Source organism: Panulirus ornatus, chromosome 7 (assembly GCF_036320965.1).
Source record: "Panulirus ornatus isolate Po-2019 chromosome 7, ASM3632096v1, whole genome shotgun sequence".
In the NCBI taxonomy this organism is placed as follows: Eukaryota; Metazoa; Arthropoda; class Malacostraca; order Decapoda; family Palinuridae; genus Panulirus; species Panulirus ornatus.
This window is the reverse complement of record NC_092230.1, coordinates 16,529,071-16,546,755: the sequence shown is the minus strand read 5'-3', so window position 1 is coordinate 16,546,755 and position 17,685 is coordinate 16,529,071. Positions and strand designations below refer to the sequence as shown.

The window sequence follows — 17,685 nt, the reverse complement described above, 5'->3', positions numbered from 1 at the left end:
TCTAGCCATGACCAGGTCATGGCCGTGTCCCCTGGAGAAAACGGGTGAGATGAATATCTTCCCTAGCCCCCCCCCCCCCCCCCCCCCAGTCGTGACCTCTTCCTTAATGAGGCCAATTCCATGCCTTCCCTCCTCTCCTCGTTGTTCACCCCTCGTATTTTGGCACATTTCTAATCACATATCACTTGACCTTTTCTAAAAGTTCATCGTGCTTCCTCATATGAGGAGGGGACCAAGTTGTTGATCCACACTGTGTATTTGGCTCAAACGTGCGCCATAGTATCATCCTAGGCTTCTCACTGTCTTATGTACTTCAAGCCAGTGTATGTGCATGTGTTTGTGCTTACATCACATATATATGCGTGCGCTGCTATCATTATTTTTTTCCGGTCTTGTACGTTCTCTCTTCCCTACTTACAGTGATCATTCACGTAATAATGTGATTTTGTACGTAAAATCCCCGACCTTCATGTGTGTGCAACGTTTAGGAAGCAATAACTTTCCCTCAAGCGGTAACTGAGGCAATGAAACTACGGTGAACTTAATTATATTCAGTGATTCGTGTCAGTGAACTGAAAACTCAGTGTTATGCGGATTTCACGTGATCAGTGAAATCAGGTGATTGGTGAAACAATGAACAAAAGCCACTGATAAAGATGATGCTACGGGTATTCACTCATCATTTCTGGAGGTGACCTGCACACACGGTTGACAAAATAGTTCCGTGCGAGGCTTGCGACATGGAGAAGACCGAGAAAATTGGTCTGGTGGCGTTTGATATCAAAGCTGATGAAATTACGTTCGAAGGATGTGAGGCGGCTGGTGCCCGCTACTCAGAATCGACCTTTGAAGAATCCAATTGTATCAAGACAAGTGTGGACCAACAACCCGTGGAAGGTGTAGCAGCTGAGCCAAATAAGGATAAACCAGTTGAAGAAGGCGACAAAGATATCCCCGAGGAAGTCATTCAAAATCCCACTGTAGATGTTACTGACGGGATATCTCAACAGAAAGAGGCTGTTGATACTCCTCAGAGTCCCAGGATCAGCAAATCTGACTCGAGCGACCACCCTTTGCGTGGAGTATCCTCCGTCAAGGTTAGTGGCTTTGTCCGCGTCTCTCCGTTAGGCACATTTGTGGAACTACGCGTCCGTTCGGGTTCCCTGGACAGAAAATGGTGTTCTAAGTATATCATATCCCGTCAGTGTATATCATGAGTAACTTTATGTTATATGAAACAAGAAATTTGGCACATATATTTGATGCATCTAGTAAACAAGAAGTAGGCATCGTGGGAGTAAAACGAATTTGCTTTCCCGTAGGAATGAGTGAACCGGTGCAGTGTTCAGCTTAGAAAAAGGAAACAAATAATAATGCTTTCACATAGCGACGCTGTGACAACTGTGGTGCTGTCATGGTTTCCGGCGCAAGTAATTGCTGCATTTTACGAGTTATTCCCATGATTGCTCGTCTCACGGTTACCCTGGGGAACCCACGAGTTAGAAGACTCCTTCTTGTGTGTTGTTCTTATTATCATAATCATTCTTATCGGTGTTTTTGTTACACCTCCGCCCACACATGTTCTTCGAGCAACCTTGTTCATGTGACGTGTTTTTTTTTTTTTTTGTATATGTATAATATATTCCTCATCTGGATATACCTCATTCCCAAACCCACACGAACGTACTGGTAAGTGGCCGACCGTCCCACAGATACTGGTGTCTTGTAAGGATCGCTGACTTGTGGTATGCTCAGAACTGGATAGCTGACTTATGGTATGTGCTCATAATGGGACAGCTGACTTATGGTGTATGCTCATAATGGGACAGCTGACTTATGGTATGTGCTCATAATGGGACAGCTGACTTATGGTGAGTGTGCTCATAACGGGACAGCTGACTTATGGTGTTGCTCATAATGGGACAGCTGACTTATGGTGTGTGCTCATAATGGGACAGCTGACTTATGGTGTTGCTCATAATGGGACAGCTGACTTAAGATGTGTGCTCATAATAGGACAGCTGACTTATGGTGTGTGCTCATAATGGGACAGCTGACTTATGGTGAGTGTGCTCATAACGGGACAGCTGACTTATGGTGTGTGCTCATAACGGGACAGCTGACTTATGGTGTTGTTCATAATGGGACAGCTGACTTAAGATGTGTGCTCATAATAGGACAGCTGACTTATGGTGTGTGCTCATAATAGGACAGCTGACTTATGGTGAGTGTGCTCATAACGGGACAGCTGACTTATGGTGTGTGCTCATAACGGGACAGCTGACTTATGGTGTGTGCTTATAATGGGACAGCTGACTTATGGTGTGTGTTCATAATGGGACAGCTGACTTATGGTGTGTTTATGATGGGACAGCTGACGTGTGCTCCTGGTGAGAAATATTACTTACAACGTGTTTATGATGGGACAGACAACTCGGCCTTCTGGTGATGGGACAGACGGGAGAGACAGCGTAAAGCCTGCTTATGATGAACAGACAACTTACGACATGTTCATAGTGGGTTAGACAGCTTACGTCAGTTATAATGCGGTTGGTGAACTGCTTAATGGCCAATGTTCCCCTCCATTTAATGGTAGAAATATTTCAGACTATTTAGAGGTAGAAATATTCCAATACGTTTAATGGTAAATGTTTTCTCAACTGCTTGGTGACAGAAGCATTCGAAACTGTTTAGTGGTAGTATTTCAAACTGTTCGGAGGTAGAAGTATTCTAGCCTGTTTAGTGGAATTAGATTAAGCGACTTGAATTACTTTAGCTTAAAAGAGATAAGGTTAAGAGATGATCTAAGTATATTATCATTATCAAAGGCTTTGATAATCTTGATCCACCAAGTCACTTACGACTCGTAGGCAAACATTTTACGTCGAATGGGACGAAGCGCAGTGTCTTCAACTGGACTGTTATTATATGGAACGATTTGCCTGTTAGAGTGGTTGAAAGCAGTGCTACTTATACATTTAAGAATAGACTAGATAGCTACTTCGCATCAAGTCCACGACTTACTTTATTTGTACCTCCATAGCCACAGTGACAGTTTGCAGGTTATTCTTTTTGAATGATCTGAATACCTTCTAACTTTTTACCACACTAATCTGTGAGTTTCTAATATCTTCCATTGTTACAAACAGCCTCGAAAGAACCCAATGTTGTTCGAATTTCTTTGTATTCCTTTGTATTCTCAACTGTTTAGTGGCAGAAGTGTTCCAGACTGTTTAGTGGCAGAAGTAGTCCCTACAGTTTAGTGGTACAAGTATTTCAAATTGCTTAATGGTAGAAGTATTCCAAACTGCTGAGTGGTAGAACTATTCTAAGCTTTACTGGTAGTATTCCAAACTGTTTAGTGTAGAAGTATTCCAAGCTGTTTAGTAGTAGAAGTATTCCAAACTGTTTATTGGTAGAAGCATTCCTATTTGTTGTGTGGTAGAATTATTCCATATTGCTTCGCTGTAAAAGTGCTCCAAAGAGTTTAATGGTAGAAGTATTCCAGAATGGTTTACGGTAGAAGCGCTTCAAGCTGTTTCATGGTAGAAATGTTTCGAACAGTTTAGTGGTAGAAGCATTTTGAATGTGAGTGTCAAGGAAATTGTATTTGATCGTGCGCCGTGTGTTGTGTATGCAGGATGAGGAGAATATATCTGTCACTGCTGACGAAGAATCTTGGTCTGCTAAACAAAATATGGGCTCGCTCAACATAGTAACAACTACACTGGTGAGAAATTAACGTAGTGTTTCAGAGTTATCGCACTGTCCCAGTAGAGTATTCTCTCATTAATGCGACGTCTGTTAGTCTGTGTCTGGTGCATAGGATACACCTGCTTCCCTGTGAATGGTGCATAGACTATACCTGTTTGTCCGCGTCTGGTCCGCGCTGTATCTGCTGCTAAGGATATACTTCCTTCTCTGTGTCAAATGCTTAGATAGTATCTGCTTCTCTGTGTCCGCTGCATAGAATATACCTGCTTCGCTGTGTCTGCTGCGTAGGCTAATTCTTCTCTGCATCTAGTGCACAGAATATACCTGCTTCTTTATGTCTACGGCATAGAATATATCTGCTTTGTGTATGTTGCATAGAATATACCTTCCGCATCTTTGTGTCTGATGCATGATTATATCTACTGTGTATGGCGCATAAGAATTAAGTCTCTGTGTCTGCTGCATATAATAAACCTGCCTCTCTGTGTCTGCTGTATAGAATGTAACTACTTATATGTGTCTCCTCTATAGAATATACCTTCTGCGTATCTGGTTCATAGAATATACATGCTTTTCTGTCTGGTAAACGAATATACCCTCTTCTATGTATCTAGTGCATAGAATATACCTGCTTTTCTGTGTCTGGTAAACAGTAAGCCTTCTATATATCTGGTGTAAAGAACATACCTGATGGTCTTTGTCTGGTACATGAAACATAACTGTTTCTTTGTGTCTGGAGCAAAGAATGTGCCCGCTTCTCTCTGTCTAGAACAAAGAATGTGCCAGCTTCTCTGTCTGTTTCTTAAAACATAACTGCTTCTCTGTGTCTAGTGAACAGAATTTACCTGGTTGTCTGTGTCTGCTGCATAAACTGTACCTGTTGTCTGTGTTTGGGGCAAAGAATACACCTGTTTCTCTGTGTCTGTTGCATAAGATATGCCCACTTCTTTGTGTCTGATTTACAGAATACACCTTCTGTGTATCTAGTGCGTAGAATATACCAGCTTCTCCGTGTCTGCTGTATAGAATATATCTGTTTTTCCAATGTTTGGTGCATAGCATACACCTGTTTCTATGTCTAGTACAGAGAGTACGCCCTTTTTGTGTTTTGTGCTTAGAATTTTCCTGCCTCTTTGAGTCTGCTGCATAGATAATACCTTCTCTCTCTGTGTCTGGTGCATAAAGTATCCCTGCTTTTCTGTAATTTGCGCTGAGTACACTTACTTCTCTATGTCTGGTGTACACCTGCTTCTCTGTGTCTGGTGCACAGAAAACACCTGTCTGTGTCTAATGCATAGAATACACTTTTTCTGTAACTGGGTTATAGAATTCGCCTGTTCTGTGTCTTGTGCACAGAATATACCTGCATCTTTGATTTTGGTGCATAGAATACACCAGCTTGTCTGCTTCTAATAGACAGAATAAGCATGTTTCTTAGTGTCAGGTGCATAGAATGTATCTGTGTGTCTGATGCATAGAATACACCTCTTTTGTGTGTCTGGTGCACAGAATACACCTTATCTGTGACTGGTGCATAAAGTAAACCCGCATATGTGGTCTGGTGCATAGAATACACCTCTTTTGTGTGTCTGATGTACAGAATGCACCTTATCTGTAACTGCATAGAATACACCAATCTGTGTCAGTTTCATGTAATACACCTGCACTGTGTCTGGTGCACAGATTACACCTTGTTTGTGTCTGGTGCACAGAATGCACTTTATCTGTGATAGGTGCATGAAATACACCTGCATCTGTATGTCTGGTGCACAGAATACACCTTATCTGTGACAGGTGCATGGAATACACCTGCATTTGTGTGTCTGGTGCACAGATTGCAACTTCTTGTTTGTGTCTGGCGTACAAAACACATCTTATCTGTGATTGCTGCGCCTACAATACATCGAGGAGCCTTGATCCGTGCATATCTCGCCTTATCAGGTGACTGCTGCGGGTATCAGGTCGTGGGCGTCCCCGGAGGGCGGGAAGGTCTGCCGCTGGTGTCAACAGTCTCTCGTTTCTACAGCTGATTGCCTTTCAACCTCTCTCTCTCTCTCTCTCTCTCTCTCTCTCTCTCTCTCTCTCTCTCTCTCTCTCTCTCTCTCTCTCTCTCTCTCTCTCTCTCTCTCTCTCTCTCTCTCTCCCGCGTTGCTCTTGCTCAAACTTTATACGTTGGACGTTTTTACTTTTGTAACGGATCATAGCTTAATGACCTCTACCTGGGTTATATATATATATATATATATATATATATATATATATATATATATATATATATATATATATAAGTATAATAACACAGGTAGAATCTGCTTTCATTAGCTCTACCCCTAATTTCAACGTGTCATGTGGGCAGTGGTCATCTGACCTGGTCATGGCTTTTGTCATTCAGAGGATTATTTCCATCCTCTCCTCAGGTCAGTGGGTAGGTCATATGTCTGGTATCTTAGGTCAAGGGTTGGGTTTCGTGACTTGTCCTTCAAGCCTCGTGGCTGGTCATGTGACCTGATTTTAGTCCTTGTCTGTCTGTTCATTTCAGTCGGCCGAACAGGGTCATAGACTCAACCGAATTATATTGGCTCTTCTATTTCTTGTTTCCTTTTCCAATGTTGGATGTACCTGTTACACACACATACATATATATATATATATATATATATATATATATATATATATATATATATATATATATATATATATATATATATATATATCCCTGGGGATAGGGGAGAAAGAATACTTCTCACGTATTCCCTGCGTGTCGTAGAAGGCGACTAAAAGGGGAGGGAGCGGGGGGCTGGAAATCCTCCCCTCTCGTTTTTTTTTTAATTTTCCAAAAGAAGGAACAGAGAATTGGGCCAGGTGAGGGTATTCCCTCAAGGCCCAGTCCTCTGTTCTTAACGCTACCTCGCTAATGCGGGAAATGGCGAATAGTTTGAAAGAAAGAAAAGAAAATGTTGGAAAGGATCACAATTTTGCGCGTGATCAAGTATATTCCTATGAGTCCACAGGGAAAATGAAACAAGATAAGTTCCTAAGTACACATTCGTGTAATAAAGTCAGTTGATATACAACGAAGAGATGTAGCTAGGACGCCATTTGGCAAACATGCGATTGTCCAAGACAATACGTATGTAAGTAGGAGAGATGGCTAGAGGGCGTTATTGATAGGCGCGTGAAAGAGACTCTTGGATGTTATTGTGCTGAGGGGCAACTGGAGGAATGTCTGATCATTGTCTTCTGGAGGCGAAAGTGAAGATGTGTAGGGGTTTACAGAAAAGAAGAGAGAGCGTTGGGGTGAAGAGAGTGGTGAGAGTAAGTGAGCTTGGAAAGGAGACTTGTGTGAGGAAGTATCAGGAAAGATTGAGTGCAGAATGGTAAAAGGTGAGAGCAAATGACGTAAGGGGAGTGGGGGAGGAATGGGATGTATTTAGGAAAGCAGTGATGGCTTGGGCAAAAGATGCCTGTGGCATAAGAAAGGTGGGAGGTGGGCTGATTGGAAAGGGCAGTGGGTGGTGGGATGAAGAAGTAAGATCATTAGTGAAACAAAAGAAAGAGGCATTTGGACTTTTTTTGCGGGGAAATGGTGTAAATGAATGGGAGATGTATGAAAGAATGGGGCAAGAGGTCAAGAGAAAATGCATTTGGACGATTTCTGCATAGAAATAGTGCAAATGATTGGGAGATGTATAAAAGAAAGAGGCAGGAGTTCAAGAGAAAGGTGCAAGAGGTGAAAAAGAGGGCAAATGAGAGTTCTGATGGGAGAGCATCATTAGAATTTTAGGAAGGATAAAAAGATGTTATGGAAAGAGGCAAGTAAATTGCGTAAGACAAGAGAACAAATGGGAACATCGTTGAAGGGGGCTAATGGGGAGGTAATAACAAGTAGTGGAGATGTGAAAAGGAGATGGAGTGAGTATTTTGAAGGTTTGTTGAATGTTTTAGATGGTAGAGTGGCAGATATAGGGTGTTTTGAGGTGGTGTGCGAAGTGAAATGGTCAGGGAGAATGATTTGGTAAACAGAAGAGGTTGTGAAAGCTTTATGCAAGATGAAAGCCGGCAAGGCGGTGGGTTTGGATGGTATTTCAGTGGAATTTATTAAAAAAAGGGGTGACTGTTGTTGACTGGTTGATAAGGATATTTGATGTATGTATGGCTAATAGTGAGGTGCCTGAGGATTGGTGGAATGCTTGATAGTGCCATTGTATAAAGGCAAAGGGGATAAAGATGAGTTCTCAAATTACAGAGGTATAAGTTTGTTGAGTATTCCTGGGAAATTATATGGGAGGGTATTGATTGAGAGGGTGAAGGCATGTACAGAGCATCAGATTGGGGAAGAGCAGTGTGGTTTCAGAGGTGGTAAAGGATGTGTGGATCAGGTGTTTGCTTTGAAGAATATATGTGAGAAATACTTAGAAAAGCAAATGGATTTGTATGTAGCATTTATGGATCTGGAGAAGGCATATGATAGAGTTGATAGAGATGCTCTGTGGAAGGTATTAAGAATATATGGTGTGGGTGGCAAGTTGCTAGAAGCAGTGAAAAGTTTTTATCGAGGATGTAAGGCATGTGTACGAGTATGAAGAGAGGAAAGTGATTGGTTCTCAGTGAATGTCGGTTTGCGGCAGGGATGCGTGATGTCTCCATGGTTGTTTGAATTTGTTTATGGCTGGGGTTGTTAGGGAGGTGAATGCAAGAGTTTTGGAGAGCGGGGCAAGTATGTAGTCTGTTGTGGATGAGAGGGCTTGAGAAGTGAGTCTGTTGTCCGCTGATGATACGGCGCTGGTGGCTGATTCGGATGAGAAACTGCAGAAGCTGGTGACTGAGTTTGGTAAAGTGTGTGAAAGAAGAAAGCTGAGAGTAAATGAGAATAAGAGCAACGGTTATTAGGCACAGTAGGGTTGAGGGACAAGTCAATTGGGAGGTAAGTTTGAATGGAGAAAAACTGGAGGAAGTGAAGTGTTTTAGATATCTGGGAGTGGATTTGGCAGCGGATGAACCATGGAAGCGGAAGTGAGTCACAGGGTTGAGGAGGATGCGAAAGTTCTGGGAGCGTTTAAAAATGTGTGGAAGGCGAGAACATTATCTCGGAAAGCAAAAATGGGTATGTTTGAAGGAATAGTAGTTCCAACAATGTAATATGGTTGCAATGCGTGGGCTATAGATAGAGTTGTCCGGAGGAGGGTGGATGTGCTGGAAATGAGATGTTTGAGGACAATATGGGGTGTGAGGTGGTTTGATCGAGCAAGTAATGAAAGGGTAAGAGAGATGTGTGGTAATAAGAAGAGTGTGGTTGAGAGCGCATAAGAGGGCGTTTTGAAATGGTTTGGTCACTTGGAGAGAATGAGAGGAAAGATTGACTAAGAGGATATATGTGTTAGAGGTGGAGGGAACGAGAAGTGGGAGACCAAACTGGAGGTGGAAGGATGGAGTGAAAAAGATTTTGAGCGATCGGGGCCTGAACATGCAGGAGGGTGAAAGGCGTGCAAGGAATAGAGTGAATTAGAACGATGTGGTATACCGTGGTCGACGTGCTGTCAATGGATTGAACCAGGGCGTGTGAAGCGTGTGGGGTAAACCATGGAAAGTTGTGTGGGGCCTGGATGTGGAAAGGGAGCTGTGGTTTCAGTGCATTATACATGGCAGCTAAAGACTGAGTGTGAAGGAATGTGGCCTTTGTTGTCTTTTATTAGCGCTACCTCGCACGCATGCCGGGGGGAGGGGGTTGTCATTTCATGTGTGGCGGGGTGGTGACGTATAAAGGCTGCAAGTATGAATGATGTACATGTGTATATACGTATATGTCTGTGTATGTATATGTATGTATACATTGAAAGGTATAGGTATGTATATGTGCGCGTGTGGACGTGTATGTGGGTGGGTTGGACCATTCTTTCGTCTGTATCCTTGCGCTACCTCGCTAACGCGGGAGACAGGGACAAAGTATGATGATAATGAAAAAATTGTTTTTTTTCTTTTTTTTTCTTTTTTTCTTTTTTTCTTTTTTAATTTTCCAAAAGAAAGAACAGAGAAGGGGGCCAGGTGAGGATATTCCCTCAGAGGCCCAGTCCTTTGTTCTTAACGCTACTTTGCTAACTCGGGAAATGGCGAATATTTTGAAAGAAAGAAAAAAAATATATATATGTATATATATATATATATATATATATATATATATATATATATATATATATATATATATATGTGTGTGTGTGTGTGTGTGTGTGTGTGTGTGTGTTTTCGTGTGTGTGTGTGAATTTGTTTTTCTGATTCACTGTCCTTGTCCTTGTCTATATCAGATAGCACTTGAGGTGAGAGTGTGTCTGTCCTTCATAAGGAAGGACGCTCGGGGTACATGAGACTCTCCCGTAGTTTTCGATTCACTTGAGGACTTTTGGTTTACTCAAAGGCAGGTGGTTCGTCTCGGGTTCAGTGGTTCATTCTCGGAACGTATGGCACAGAAGGCTTCCCTTACCCCCTACACTCTGGTGGTTCATTAGTGAAGTGGTTTTGTCCATTCAGTGGTTCTCTCCTGTACTGATAGTTACGTCTCTGGGCTGTTTGTCGGTTCAGTTTCGGGGTAGCACTTTCATTTCACCCTCGTCTTCAGTTCGAAGTTCACTGATGGGAAAAAGTTTACACTGAACCGTCCCCTGGGGATAGTGGTTCATTCCTGGGTTAGTGGTTTAGATTTAGGATAATGATCCACCTCTGAACTTGAGGTTCATCTGGGAGATGGAAATTCACCTTTACGTTAGTGGTTCACCCATAGGCTAGTGGTTCACCTCTGGGCTAATGGTTTATCCCTTATCTAGTGGTACGCTCTTAAGGCTAGTGGTTCACTCATGATCTAGAAGCACGCTCCTAGGCTAGTTGTTCACTCTTAGGCTGGTGCTTTACTCTTGATCTGCTCTTGACCGGTGTAGGGTAATGGTTCCAACTCATGTTAGTGGTTCACTCGTGGACAGTGGTGAAGTGTAGTGGGGGAAGAACCCCACCCCCCCCCCTCCTCACCCGGGAAGAACCCCACCTCCACCCCACACCCCCGTGCAGGAAGGCCATTCAGCAGTGTCCGGATTGGTAGATATGAAGGGGAGGCGTTGATAAGTTATCTCGCTGCTCACGGGTACAAGCCAAACAAATGAACGTCAGACCTCTCTCTTCTGACGCAGTTACAGTGCCGTGATAGATCAATGGGTTTTCTTTCAGCAGGAATTGCATTTGGTGTAGTGGTTATCGGTACTTACAAATCACGCAGGACATTGTTCGAGTCCCATGTGAGGCGCTTGGTTCACAGGGTTAATCAAGGCTTGGTAATACGAAGAGTATGGTTGGGAGAGCTGAAGAGGGTTTGCTGAAATGGTTTGGACATATTGAGAGGTTGAGTGACGAGAGGTTGACAAAAAGGATATATATCATAAGTGAAGCGAACAAAGAGAAAGGGGAGACCAAACGAGATGGAAGGATGATGATTATGAGTAATTAGGACCTCAATATGCAGGAGGGTGAAAGGAGGGTACGAGATAACAACATAAGAACGTATGAAGCGAGGACACTGCAAGAGGCCTATTGGCCCTTGCTAGGCAAGTCCTGAGTCATTCCACCCTACAACCAACAGCCTGAACTCATCCACAAACACACCCAACCTTCGTTCAAAGCTACCTATAGACCGAACTTACTATGAATATATATATATATATATATATATATATATATATATATATATATATATATATATATATATATATATATATATATTCAAGAAGTGTGGAAGGTATTAAGAGTATATGGTGTGGGGGCAAGATGCTAGAAGCAGTGAAAGGTTTCTATCTAGAATGTAAGGCATGTATACGAGAAGGAAGAGAGGAAAGTGATTGGTTCTCAGTGAATGTCGGTTTGCGGCAGGGGTGCGTGATATCTCCATGGTTGTTTAATTTGTTTATGGATGGGGTTGTCAGGGAGGTGAATGCAAGAGTTTTGGAGAGAGGGGCAGGTTTGCAGTGTTGTGGATGAGAGGGCTTGGGAAGTGAGTCAGTTGTTGTTCGCTAATCATACAACGCTGGTGGCTGATTCGGGTGAGAAACTGCAGAAGCTGGTGACTGAGTTTGGTAAAGTGTGTGAAAGAAGAAAGCTGAGAGTAAATGTGAATAAGAGCAAGGCTATCAGGTACACTAGGGTTGAGGGACAAGTCAATTGGGAAAGTTGGAATGGGAGTGGATTTGGCAGCGGATGGAACCAGGGAAGCGAAGTGAGTCACAGGGTGGGGGAGGGGGCGAAAGTTCTGGGAGCGTTGAAGAATGTATGGAAGGCGAAAACATTGTCTTGGAAAGCTAAAATGGGTATGTTTGTAGAATCAGTGGTTCCAACAATGTTACATGGTTGCGAGGCGTGGGCTATAGAGAGGGTTATGCGGATTAGAAGGGTGGATGTGTTGGAACTGAGATGTCTTAGGACAATATGTGGTGTGAGGTGGTTTGATTGAGTAAGTAATGAAAGTAAGTAAGAGATATGTATGGTAATGAAAAAGGTGTCGTTGAGAGAGCAGAAGAGGGTGTTTTGAAATGGTTTGGTCACATGGACAGAATGAGTGAGGAAAGATCGACGAAGAGGATATATGTGTCAGAGGTGGAGGGAACGAGGAGAAGTGGGAGACCAAATTGGAGATGGAAGGAAGGAGTGAAAAAGATTTTGAGCGATCGGGACCCGGACATGCAGGAGGGTGAAAGGCGTGCAAGGATTAGATTGAATTGGAACGATGTGCTTTACTGGGGTCGACGTGCTGTCAATGGGTTGAACCAGGGCATGTGAAGCGTCTGGGGTAAATCATGGAAAATTTGTGGGGCCTGGATGTGGAAAGGGAGCCGTGGTTTCGGTGCATTATACATGACAGCTAGAGACTGAGTGTGAACGAATGTGGCCTTTGTTGTCTTTTTCCAGCGCTACCTCGCGTACGTTCGGGGGGTAATGGGGAGGGGTGGGTTATTTCATGTGTGGCGAGGTGGCGACGGGAATAAATAAAGGCAGCAAGTTTGAATTATGTACATGTGTATATATGTATATGTCTATGTATGTATATATATGTATACGTTGAAATGTATAGATATGTATATGTGCGTGTGTGGACATGTGGGTGCATATATGTGTATGAGGGTGGGTTGGGCCATCTTTTCGTTTGTTTCCTTGCGCTACCTCGCTAACGCGGAGACAGCGACAAAGTACAATAAAGAAATGAATAAATAATACATATATATATATATATATATATATATATATATATATATATATATATATATATATATATATATATATATATATATATATATATATATTTATATTTATATATATATATATATATATATATATATATATATATATATATATATATATATATATATATATGAAAGGAATACATGTTAGTCACATTGACTTAACGTGACCCTGGAATGATAGTTTACAACTCTCAAATGAGAGGATCACATGACATGGCCCTAGCTTGGTAGTTTCATGGTTGTAATTGAGGGAGCTACTGAGATCTTAAAATTACCTCATTCATATAATGAACCGGCAGGTAGACTCCATAGTCGAGACTATGAAACAGCCAATCCAGGGTCAGGTCATATGGGACTGGCAGGTAGTCCCCTTAGTTCAAACTATAAACTTCCAAATCAGGGTCAACTCCCAAGAGATCAGTTTTTGATACCTTCAGGAAATAAACCACCATACCGGGGTCAGATTGAACGGGGACAGTAGCTAGCCTCATGGCTGCCATTTCTATAGTAGCACAAGCAGAATCTACTCCCACTTGTACTTTAGCATACCCACTGACTCAACATCAAGTAGCTCATGCTAGGCAAGTACTCACAAGCAGCTTGCCAATTATGAGCAAAGTGGTGTTAGTGTGATTAAAGCTTTTTTTGTGGTCATGGGCATGTCATAGGACTGAAGAGTCAAAATCCATAACATGCACCATGTTGCAGTTTGTGGTCACTTCACTTCAACTGGACAGTAACACACAGTTTAGATTGATAGCTTTTGATGGCAATGTATATTTCATAGGTGCTCTTAAGAATGGTGCCAATTGTAGATGGTCAGGAGCATGAATATGCAAGGTTCATTGGCCTGTTAGTACTGCCATAATATTTCATGGGAACTTGAAGCATCCCAAGTTAGTGTGAGCTTTTGCACTTTTATTCAGTTCCTTTCATGTACTGCCAAAGAGACTTGTCTTACACCAAAGTTATGTGAAATAGTTTTGTTTTATATTCTCATCCTTATTATAATTACCACATATTTTTGTTAATGTTGTACTTGCTACAGTTGTTGTGTAAGCATATTTGATTGCTGTAAGAAATGAAGGCTAGGGGCTGTGGTAGGACATACTGTAGAGGGCCAGGAGGGGTGTATAGGGGATAGGGGAGAAAGAATACTTCCCACGTATTCCCTGCGTGTCGCAGAAGGTGACTAAAAGGGGAGGGAGCGGGGGGCTGGAAATCCTCCCCTCTTTTTTTTTTTTTTTTTTCCAAAAGAAGGAACAGAGAAGGGGGCCAGGTGAGGATATTCCCTCAGAGGCCCAGTCCTCTGTTCTTAACGCTACCTTGCTAATGCGGGAAATGGCGAATAGTTTGAAAGAAAGAAAAATATATATATATATATATATATATATATATATATATATATATATATATATATATATATATATATATATATATATATATATATTATCCCTGGGAATAGGGGAGAAAGAATATTTCCCACGTATTCCCTGCGTGTCGTAGAAGGCGACTGAAAGGGAAGGGAGCGGGGGGCTGGAAATCCTCCCCTCTCGTTTTTTTTTTTTTTATTTCTCCAAAAGAAGGAACAGAGAAGGGGGCTAGGTGAGGATATTCCCTCAAAGGCCCAGTCCCCTGTTCTTAGCGCTACCTCGCTAATGCGGGAAATGGCGAATAGTATGAAAGAAAAAAGAAATATATATATATATATATATATATATATATATATATATATATATATATATATATATATATATATATATATATATATATATATACAGAGAGAGAGAGAGAGAGAGAGAGAGAGAGAGAGAGAGAGAGAGAGAGAGAGAGAGAGAGAGAGAGACATTTGGACGATTTTTGCAGGGAAATAATGCAAATTACCTGGAGATGTATAAAAGAAAGAGGCAGTAGGTCAAGAGAAAGGTGCGACAGGCGAAAACGAGGGCAAATGAGAGTTGGGGTGAGAGATTATAATCAAATTTTAGGGAGAATAAAAAGATGTTTTGGAAGGAGGTAAATAAAGTGCGTAAGACAAGGGAACAAATGGGAACATCAGTGAAGGGGGCTAATAGGGAGGTGAAAACAAGTAGTGGTGATGTGAGAAGGAGATGGAGTGAGTATTTTAAAGGTTTGTTGAATGTGTTTGATGATAGAGTGGCAGATATAGGGTGTTTTGGTCGAGATGGTGTGCAAAGTGAGAAGGTTAGGGAAAATGATTTGGTAAACAGAGAAGAGGTAGTAAAAGCTTAGCGGAAGATGAAAGCCGGCAAGGCAGCGCGTTTGGATGGTATTGCAATGGAATTTATTAAAAAAAGGGGGTGACTGTATTGTTGACTGGTTTGTAAGGTTATTCAATGTATGTATGACTCATGATGAGGTGCCCGAGGACTGGCGGAATGCTTGCATAGTGCCATTGTACAAAGGCAAAGGGGATAAGAGTGAGTGCTCAAATTACGGAGGAATAAGTTTGTTGAGTATTCCTGGTAAATTATATGGGAGGGTATTGATTGAGAGGGTGAAGGCATGTACAGAGCATCAGATTGTGGAAGAGCAGTGTGGTTTCAGAAGTGGTAGAGGATGTGTGGATCAAGTGTTTGCTTTGAAGAATGTATGTGAGAAATACTTAGAAAAGCAAATGGGTATGTATGTAGCGCTTATGGATATGGAGAAGGCAAATGATAGAGTTGGTAGAGATGCTCTGTGGAAGGTATTAAGAATATATGGTGTGGAAGGTAAGTGTTAGAAGCAGTGAAAAGTTTTTATCGAGGATGTAAGGCATGTGTACATGTAGGAAGAGAGGAAAGTGATTGGTTCTCAGTGAATGTTGGTTTACGGCAGGGGTGCGTGATGTCTCCATGGTTGTTTAATTTGTTTATGGGTAGGGTTGTTAGGGAGGTGAATGCAAGAGTTTTGGAAAGAGGGGCAAGTATGCAGTCTGTTGTGAATGAGAAATCTTGGGAAATGAGTCAGTTGTTGTTTGCTGATGATACAAACGCTGGTGGCTGATTCGGGTGAGAAACTACAGAAGCTGGTGACTGAGTTTGGTAAAGTGTGTGAAAGAAGATAGCTGAGAGTAAATGTGAATAAGGGCAAGGTTATTAGGTACAGTAGGGCTGAGGGTCAAGTGAACTGGGAGGTAAGTTTGAGTGGAGAAAAACTGGAGGAAGTGAAGTGTTTTAGATATCTAGGAGTGGATTTGGCAGCGGATGGAACCATGGAAGCAGAAGTAATCATAGGGTGGGGGAGGGGGGGAAAGTTCTGGAAGCGTTGAAAAATGTGTGGAAGTCGAGGACGTTATCTTGGAAAGCAAAAATGGGTATGTTTGAAGGAATAGTGGTTCCAACAATGTTGTATGGCTGCGAGGCGTGGGCTATAGAGTTTTGCGGAGGAGGGTGAATGTGCTGGAAATGAGATGTTTGAGGACAATATGTGGTGTGAGGCGGTTTGAGCGAGTAAGTAATGAAAGGGTAAGAGAGGTGTGTGGTGGTAAAAAGAGTGTGGTAGAGAGAGCAGAAGAGGGAGTATTGAAATGGTTTGGTCAGATGGAGAGAATGAGTGAGGAAAGATTGACCAAGAGGATATATGTGTCAGAGGTGGAGGGAACGAGGAGAAGTGGGAGACCAAATTGGAGGTGGAAAGATGGAATGAAAAAGATTTTGAATGATCAAGGCCTAAACATGCAGGAAGGTGAAAGGCGTGCAAGGAATAGAGTGAATTGGAAAGATGTGGTATACCGGGGTCGACATGCTGTCATTGGATTGAACCAGGGCATGTGAAGCGTCTGGGGTAAACCATGGAAAGTTTTGTGGGGCCTGGATGTGGAAAGGGAGCTGTGGTTTTAGTGCATTATACATGACAGCTAGCGACTGGGTGTGAACGAATGTGGCCTTTGTTGTCTTTTGCTAGCGCTACCTCGCGCACATGCGGGGGGAGGGGGATTTCATGTGTGGCGGGGTGGTGACAGGAATGAATAAGGGCAGACAGTATAAATACTGGCGCTACCTCCTTAACGCGGGATATTACGAGGACGTGTGTGTGTGTGTATATATATATATATATATATATATATATATATATATATATATATATATATATATATATATATATATGGTTGGTTCGAGTGAGAAACTGCAGAAGTTGGTGAATGTGTTTGAAAAGTTTGTGAAAGGAGAAAGTTGAGATTACATGTAAATAAGAGGTTCAGCAGAGCTGAGGGACAAGTTAGTTGGGCTATAAGTTTGAATGGAGAAAAATTGGATTAAGTTTTAGATATCTGGGAGTGGATTTGGCAGCGAATGGAACCATGGCAGCTGGAGTGAGTTATAGGGTGTGGGAGGGGGAGAAGGTTCTGGGAGCGATGAAGAATGTGTGGAGAGAACGTTATCTCAAAGTTCAAAAATAGGAATGTTTGAAGTCACATTGATAGTTTGCAGGTTATTATCTTTGAATTATCTGAATACTTTCTAAATTCAACCACTTTAGTCTGTGATTTTCTAATACTTTCCACAATCACAAACAATGATGAAAGGACCTAGTAGTCTGTTGCTGTTTGAATGCCTGTGTATTCCTTTGTTTAATTGACAATGGGTTTTGGACGCGTGTGCCCGTAGCTGGTCAGTTGGCGTGGTCTTTTTATGGTGTAACGAGTCCCTCTTTCCTTTCTCCCTCTTTAGGATGTTTGTGTAGTACTGGAAATGTG

General features: G+C 42.1%; 1 protein-coding gene across 2 annotated transcripts in view; it reads left to right on the top strand.

Annotated features, from left to right (window-relative positions):
* The first annotated feature begins 699 nt into the window (after positions 1 to 699).
* Positions 700 to 17,685, top strand: part of LOC139749430 (sorting nexin-18-like) — a 159,049-nt gene continuing 142,063 nt past the window's right edge. For both annotated transcript variants that reach the window (XM_071663277.1, XM_071663276.1), the window contains exon 1: positions 700 to 1,097. In XM_071663277.1, coding sequence (XP_071519378.1) covers positions 741 to 1,097 — 357 coding nt within the window. In that variant the 5' untranslated portion in view covers positions 700 to 740. The remainder of the gene's footprint in view (positions 1,098 to 17,685) is intronic.